The sequence below is a fragment of the Pygocentrus nattereri genome, chromosome 4 (assembly GCF_015220715.1).
Source record: "Pygocentrus nattereri isolate fPygNat1 chromosome 4, fPygNat1.pri, whole genome shotgun sequence".
NCBI classification, from domain to species: Eukaryota; Metazoa; Chordata; class Actinopteri; order Characiformes; family Serrasalmidae; genus Pygocentrus; species Pygocentrus nattereri.
In genome coordinates, this window is record NC_051214.1 from 45,005,021 (window position 1) to 45,012,736 (window position 7,716).

Here is a 7,716-nt window from a genome sequence, read left to right on the forward strand (position 1 = left end):
CAGTTTAAGTATCAACAAGCCAGTTCATATGACGCTCATTTAGACGACAGGCACCCATAAGTGAGCTCAGTGAGCTCAGTAACAGGCTTTTTGTTCTTCTCCTCGCAGGTCGCTCGTGATGTTTATGCCACTCGACTTAATCCCGTAGCAAAATATTGACCTAAAAGGTTTCCATAAATTGGCCACTTGCCATTTCAAACACATCTCATTTCGGCTTGGACAGTCCATTACCAGTCATATATAATGTCCCCATCCAATTGCATTTCAAAGTTTTTTTTTCCTGCTGCATAAGCACAAGCTAATTATTAGCAACAAAAGGTGTCCGTTTATGCAGTGGACACTTCTGATATGTAAATCTGGGGGGCAAATTAACCCTCAGTAGCTCTCTGTTTAGGTCACATCATGCCCACTTATTGTGGATTAGATGCACCAAAGCTCGACACTGTGATGATTTAGACCTGCGCGAAAAACACAAACTGAAGCCGCTCATCCACTTGACTCCGAAGACACGCCCTCAGCTCCGGGCTGGGTTGAAGTTTTTTTCTTTTTTTTGGCTGCAGGTTGTGATGCTCCAGCGTCCCTCAGCGACCTTAAAGGCTCCATCAGTGTGGGGATGGGGGCCACTCTGACCAGCATCTCCCTCTACCAGCTTGCACAAATACTGCACAAATCCGCCTCGAAGAAACGAGGAGCCTGCAACGCAGCGCTGGGCGTTTTTCCTCTTCTGATTCACCCCAGATGAGCTTTACTCAGTCTGATAACCCTCTCGAGGTCGAAGGTTCGTGTAGACTAAGCAGGCGGGAAGGAGAGGAGGATCATTCAGAGACCGCACACGCGCATTCTTCTGCTGTGTGGAAATGAGTAACGCGAAGATGGGCTTCTCTGTGCGGGACATTCTGAATCTGAGGGATGTGGATGATGAGGAGGAGGACACTGAAGATGAAGATCCACCCGCAGCTTCTCAGAGCCCATCAGGAGCTGAGACGCAGTCCTCCGCGAGGAATTCACTTTGGGAGGGAACTCCGGCTGCTTATCAATATCCATGTAAGTTTATATACTTTTGAATATATATATATATATACGCATGTTTATATGCATATATATATATATATATATATATATAGTTGACCAGCAGAAAAACAGATAACATTAGCAGGAATTTGTACTTGCAATAAATAAGTAAGTAAATAAATAAATAAATAAGTTGAATAAGTTGAAAAAAGGCACAACTGGGGCAATATTTAATTTGATAATGTTAATACTGTTTAACATTTGTTATTATCATGCATCATTTCCTATAGATATATATATTGATGACACACAGCTTTCAGTAAGGACAAAAACCTTCTTCATGGTCTTTAAAGAGTTCTTCATTTAAGGCTAGTAGTAACTCAAGGCGAGTGGAGCTGTGCTCTAATACTTTGGCATATTTCCCCTCTGTTTGGCCTGGAGCAGCCGGGGGCTCTTCAGACCAAGCGGACACTGAAGAAGGGTCGCGCAGACCTGAGAGCAGAGCACCCTCAGACGAGCCCGACAGGAAGAGAAGGATGAGGAAGAGGAGAGTGCTGTTCTCCAGAGCGCAGACCTGTGAGCTGGAGCGCCGCTTCAGGCAGCAGAGGTACCTGTCCGGACCTGAGAGAGAGCATCTGGCCCGCAGCCTGCACCTCACGCCCACCCAGGTGAAGATCTGGTTCCAGAACCACAGGTACAAGATGAAGAGGGCAGAGCGGGGCCGGGACCTGGCCGTATCCACACTGCTGAGGGACCACAGGCCCTGCCGCAGCACTAAACCTCAGGACCTCAGTGCCCCCTTTCACACGGGACTACAGTTTCCATTCGGAGTTCAACACTTCCACCCCATCCACTTCAGCACCAGCCTGGTTCACGTGCAGCCATGGTCCTGGTGACATGGGGTACCACTTTCAAAAGGTTTCTTTATGGAACCATATACCACACATTCAACAGCAATCTGAAAAACCATTCACCATCCAAAATCCATTAAAGCAAGCAAATGTTTCTGTGAGTGTTCATGGTTCTGAATAGAGCTATTGTTTTTGCTAAAGAATCCTTGAAGAACTGTCTTTTTTAGGAGTTTGGGGAGACTCAGACTGCCCGATACGGCTGGACATGAAGCTTTGTGTTCAGTTTGAGGGCAACTTTGAGCACCATGAGAACATTTTCACAGTATTTACTGCAGGAAGCATTTATGCTCGCCAGAGAAATGAGAGCTTCCTTCTGTTCTGATGGAGTGTGGTGGTGATCAACTGGCACAGCTGTGAGAAATGTTCAGATGCACAGCTTAAAGGTGAATTCCACTTTTTTTTTTTCAAAATTTCTGCATAATTTAATGACTAAAATATAAACAGGGTCATTCAGAGCAGTGTGGTTTGAAATGCTTTGTTATAGAGAAACTCAGAGTCAGAATTGTTCACAGTGATGGTGATAGGAACCAGACGTCCTCCTCTAAAAGTTCCCTCATCGAAGGTTACTATTTTATGTGATGCCAAAACATTGTGTTATGATAGTTTTGTGATAAAGTTTTGGCCTAAAATGTCTAGTTCATCCGTTTATTTTAATCTCTTCATGGCAGAGGATCGCATGCAAGGCATATAAGGCAAATTAGTCCCCAAAGAAAGCTTTTTTTTCAGATTTTCCTCTGATTTACCACCAATGTTACATTTAAAAACTCACAAGACACGTGTAGGTTCACTTCTGGTTTTGGATAGTAAATAAAATGGCTGTATTTGAGTTGTAGACATTGTGACCCCTGGTTCCTATCACCACCACTGTAAAGAAATCTCAGCTTGTGCGTTTCTCTTTAATGAGCCATTTCACACCAAAACATTCAGCATGACTTTGTTTGCATTGCAGCAACAGAATTAGGCAAAGATTTTGAAGAATTGGTGGAATTCCCCTTTAAGGGTCCGTTTCTCTTTCAAAGGAAGCACTTGGCGAACAAATATCAGTGATAATGATAATAATTTGAAATACGTGGACTTATCTTTTATAATTTATTATGAGGCGATGTTGTCACATCGTCAGATGTCAAAGGGCCCATATCATATGTCGTTTCATTTTTTGCTCCTTTGAGGTCCTCTCATGATGCATGTGTGGTCTTGTGTAGCAAAGACAGTCATAATTCATTTCTACATGACGATGATCCCTTAGAAATAAACAGACTGTTTGTTGTTGCTGTGCCTTTGAGATTGGTATATGTAAATGAGCTCTGTTGTGATTGGCTACTCTGCATTGTGCTTCATTCAAAAGCAGTCAGGGATGAAAGTTTGAATGGGTGTGGCTAAACTGCTACATAGGCTGAATAGGAGGGTATATGTAGTTTTTGTGACATCACAAAAACAGTGAATTCAGCACAGGCAGTTTCTGAAACTTAGTTTCTATTTGTGGACTGAATGGACAGTGGAAGTGAATGTTGTGAAACTTAGCGTTGTAAGTGTTGCATCAAACTCTTTTTGTTTTGCATGTGTCCTTTAAAAGCTTTCTCATGTACTGTCATTTTAAAATGGCATGAAATGATTTAAATAAGGGGTTAAATTATAAATTGCACATATTTTAACCACAGAAAAAGAAAAAAGTACACAGAAAAAAACAAGTACAGTGTTCTATATATATCTAAAATCCTCTCTGATGACTATTGACTATTTTGGAAGTGGTAAAAAAACGAATTTGTATTTTTCTCATGTGGTTTCTATTACATCGCTGCTTGTGCGGATCCCGTTGGTCGCTCAGTTTACCTTCAGTACTGAAGAGGAGAAAGGTGCGCTGTACAATAAAAGAATGTAAACTAAACCTCATACAAACGTAAATGTTGTAGGGTGGAGGATCCAAGTGACTTGGCAAAGTCAGAGTGCAGAGTGTGCATGTACTGTTGACCTCTTTTCCATCTTTTTTTTAAAGAATAAGAGAAGGTAAATACGATACTTTACAGCTCATTTTAAACTAGATTGGGTTGTGTTGACAAACAAATGCAGAATTCTGTAATTCAGACTAAATCCTTACATGCACTATATGGCCAAAGGTTTGTGGACACCTACTTATCTATTAATTCTTCCAGAATCAAGAGTATTAAAAAAGAGTTTGTCCTCCTTTCTGCAGTAACAGCCTCTACTGTTCTGGGAAGGCTTTACACTAGATGTTGCAACATTGCTGTGAGGATTTGATTGTAGCCACAAAGCATTAGTGAGGTCAGGTACTGATGTGGAATGATTAGCTCTGGATCACTCCAATTCATCCCAATGGTATTATACGGAGTAGTTCCATTGCTCTAAAACTCGGTGCTGGGGGATTTTATACCCCCATGCTTGGCACTGGGCATGGTGACATTAGACTTATGTGTGGTTGCTGAAGAGTGTCCCATTTCATTGGTCAGTGCTTTTCTATGGAGATTATATGTGTATTGAACTCCTGTGAGTAGTGGGTGCATCAGAATGCAGCGGAGCTCTCGTAGACTCAGCAATGCTGACATTCACCACAGGATGGCAGCATCGTCACACCATTATATCCCTGCTGAGTTTCCCAATGGAAACAATAGGCAGCCTGGTGCAGCCTGAGGAAAACACTGTCAGAAAGTCAGGGACTCACTTGCCAACTTTTGGGGGCTCAGAAATGGCCAAGCAGGAAACATTTGAGTTTTAGGTACTTTGATTCCTACACTGCAGTGGGAAACACAATGCAACGTATAGTAAACCTATAAAAAGTGAGGCAACAGCAAATGCCTATTCAGACTATATTAAACACATGTATTATAAAAAGTGACTACATTTAATGGCTCTCAAAGTGAGATTTCAGGGGGTGTGGCCACGCATAAGCAATAAGACAGCACAATCACACACACACACACACACACACACACGCACGCACACACACACACACACACACACATACACACACACACTTACAAAACTGCTTATCACAGAGCACAATCAACACTGTAAATAGTTCTTTCCTTCAGCTTTAAAAAATGACTTCACTTGCTAACAAGTATGGAAATCCAGAGAGACCATTAGGTAGTTATAATTTTCTGAATTGTTATTTTGAGACAACGGGTTAATGCTCTTGTTATCTCAAGATAATAAAATTATCTTAAAATAATGTGTTATTTATCTTGTATAATAAGAGATAACAAGATATCATATTGTTATCACATATAACATATAACAACTGTTATCTTGAGATTACAAGATAATTAACTAATTATCTCAAGATTTCTAGCAACAGCTCATGGCCTCTCCAGACCTCCATGAACAAGCAACAGACCTTCTTTTATTCACCTCAAAATGCAACAATGATTCAAGCGTTTATTAAGGTTGTATAAAACTAGTCCGTTTACATTTTTAGGTTGAACCAGCGAACCATTTTAACACTGTACATAAATAATATTGATTTTGCCTTTGATTTGCCATTTGAGAAATGGACCATAATTGAACCACAATGCCTTAAAAAAGAAAATTACTTTGTACAGTAGATGTCTTCAGGATGTAATGGCAAAAAAGTCTGAATCTTTTTATGCTTATGAATGCATGATTGTTATTCATATATATCAGTACAAGTCAAAATACACCGTGTGTTTAGATGTGAAGTGGATGTATGCATTGGAAGTATGTAAGTGGACGTTTTGTTGGCATTTGAAATGATTTGATAGTCAGTGTGCCAACAATACGCCGTCTAAAATGAGGTACTTATTCACTCTTTTATAAAGATTCTTTTTGAGCCCCATTACACTATCCACAATGCATTTAAGCATAAATTAGTCAAATTTGGAATGTATTACTTATTACTAATAGAGAAAGGTGCATTTTGTAGCCCTCCTGTCCCAACAGTGTTCTTCTTCTACAACAAGAGTTACACTGAGAGCACGGAGTGCAGTCATGTGCACTGTAGCAGTGCTGTGAAAGGCTGCAGTCAGTGATGCAGACTGTCTTGCCGTCATTCGTTTTGCCTGCTAATGCACACCTGCATGAGTTTTATTCCTGTCATCTTGAGTGTTTCAGACCTCTTTGAGATCTTTCCCTCAGATTTGTAAATAATGTAGAAAACATTCATTGAGCAAACATAACACTTCAAGGCAGTTTTCTAATGTTCATTAATATTATAATAATACTATTATTTATGTATTTTTATGATTATCCATCCATCTTCTAAGCCGCTTATCCTTCTGGGTTGCGGGGGTGTTGGAGCATATCTCAGCGTTCACTGGGCGGAAGGCAGGAAACACCCATTGCAGGGCTATTATTAGTATTAGTATTACTATTACTATTATTAGCCATTAAGTTGGTTCTGACTCCTCGCGACCATATGAATAGTGTTTGTCCACAATATCCCATCATCTGTTTGGGTCTTTAGGACTCTAAATGGCTGGTTCATGATGCCTCTGGTTGTATTCATCCATGTATCCATTGTAGCTGTTCGTTCTCTTCCTCTTTTACCTTCAGCTCTTCCAAGCTAAATGGTCTTTTCCACAGAATTGGTTATGAGAAGAAAACATAGGCTTCAGTTTGGTTATCTGGGCGAGAACTGAGGCTTCATTCAGTTCAGAATCCATTTTCTTGTCACCCAAGAAACCCTCAAAAGTTTTCAACAAAGTCAAAGTTCAAAGCATGAGTATTTTTCCTGTCCGGTTTTGCTTATTTATTGTTCAGCTTTCACAGCCACAAAGAACCCTGAAAAGAACCACAGCCTGGACAATTATGGCCTTTGTGTAGATAAATCTTTGCATTTGAAGATCTTTTCAAGCTCCTTCATCCTTGTACTGTTGTTAATAACTGATTTGAGAAGGCAAGAGCTGTCCAGCGTTTCCACCATTACACCATCTTCTCTATCAGTGGTAAACATAGTGGCCTTTTCTGTCATCATAACCTCTTCATTGGAAGTCTTGAAAGTCTTCTTCATTTTAAGCTTTAACCTTCCTTTTAAGGGCCTTCAGGTGTACTAGATTTCCCACTGATTGTTGAATCATCTGCATATCAAAGGTTATTTATATTTCTTCCACTAAACCCTGATCTTCCTCCACTCCTGCTTCTCTTATAATATGTTGCATGTAGATTCAACATTTGTGGTGCTAGCTTTTTACTCCTTTGTCAACATGGAACCAGTCAGTTTGTCTATTTTTTGTCCTGGCTTTGGCAATCATCTCAGAGACTGTCCTATTTCATCTTCTTCAACCCTCAAATAAAAAAGAGCATTACTTCATTAACAGGTACTCGTGCTGCTGTGTAGACGACCCTGCCAGTCTGCAGTGACAGCAGAGGAGGGTAAAGTTCAGCGACCCCACTGCTGGGCTTAAGTTGCATTTAGGGCATCATATGCTTTCAAAAAGGAGAAGGGTCAATTAGTTATAATTGCCCACCCCTAAGTCTTCAGTGATATGAAGCTGAAGTCAGATATTTGCCAGCTTTTTGTTCATATTTTAGCTGGCTAGCTACCAAGACGTTGGCATACTACTAGCAAGTTATGAAGACAAGGACCATAATACAAATAAAACGACAATAAACTACGACAACACAATGGTTATTGTAATTTTTAAATGGAGAAAACTCACATTTGTGTATTTCTTTGGTCACTTGCGCAGCCATCTTGCCTGTTTTTCTTTTTCTTTTCTCATAACTCTCCATTTAGAGTGCACCTCTGAAAAGCCATGCAGCCCTAAGACTGTCCTACCCCTCTATCGCAGCAAAAATCGGGACACCTTATCCCTAGATG

General features: G+C 40.5%; 1 protein-coding gene across 1 annotated transcript; it reads left to right on the forward strand.

The window, feature by feature from the left end:
• Nucleotides 1-717: 717 nt before the first annotated feature.
• Nucleotides 718-1,907, forward strand: nkx2.2b (NK2 homeobox 2b). The gene is made up of 2 exons (XM_017695639.2): nt 718-1,044; nt 1,453-1,907. Exons 1-2 carry the CDS (start codon nt 858-860, stop codon nt 1,905-1,907), a joined length of 642 nt encoding a protein of 213 aa, XP_017551128.1. The 5' UTR covers nt 718-857.
• Nucleotides 1,908-7,716: the final 5,809 nt, after the last annotated feature.

What these genes read in the sequence shown, in the direction of transcription:
- nkx2.2b (XM_017695639.2), top strand. Translation starts at nt 858, where the DNA reads ATGAGTAACGCGAAGATGGGCTTCTCTGTGCGGGACATTCTGAATCTG. An exon ending in GGCTGCTTATCAATATCCAT is followed by an intron (nt 1,045 to 1,452) that starts GTAAGTTTATAT and finishes TTTGGCCTGGAG; the next exon opens with CAGCCGGGGGCTCTTCAGAC.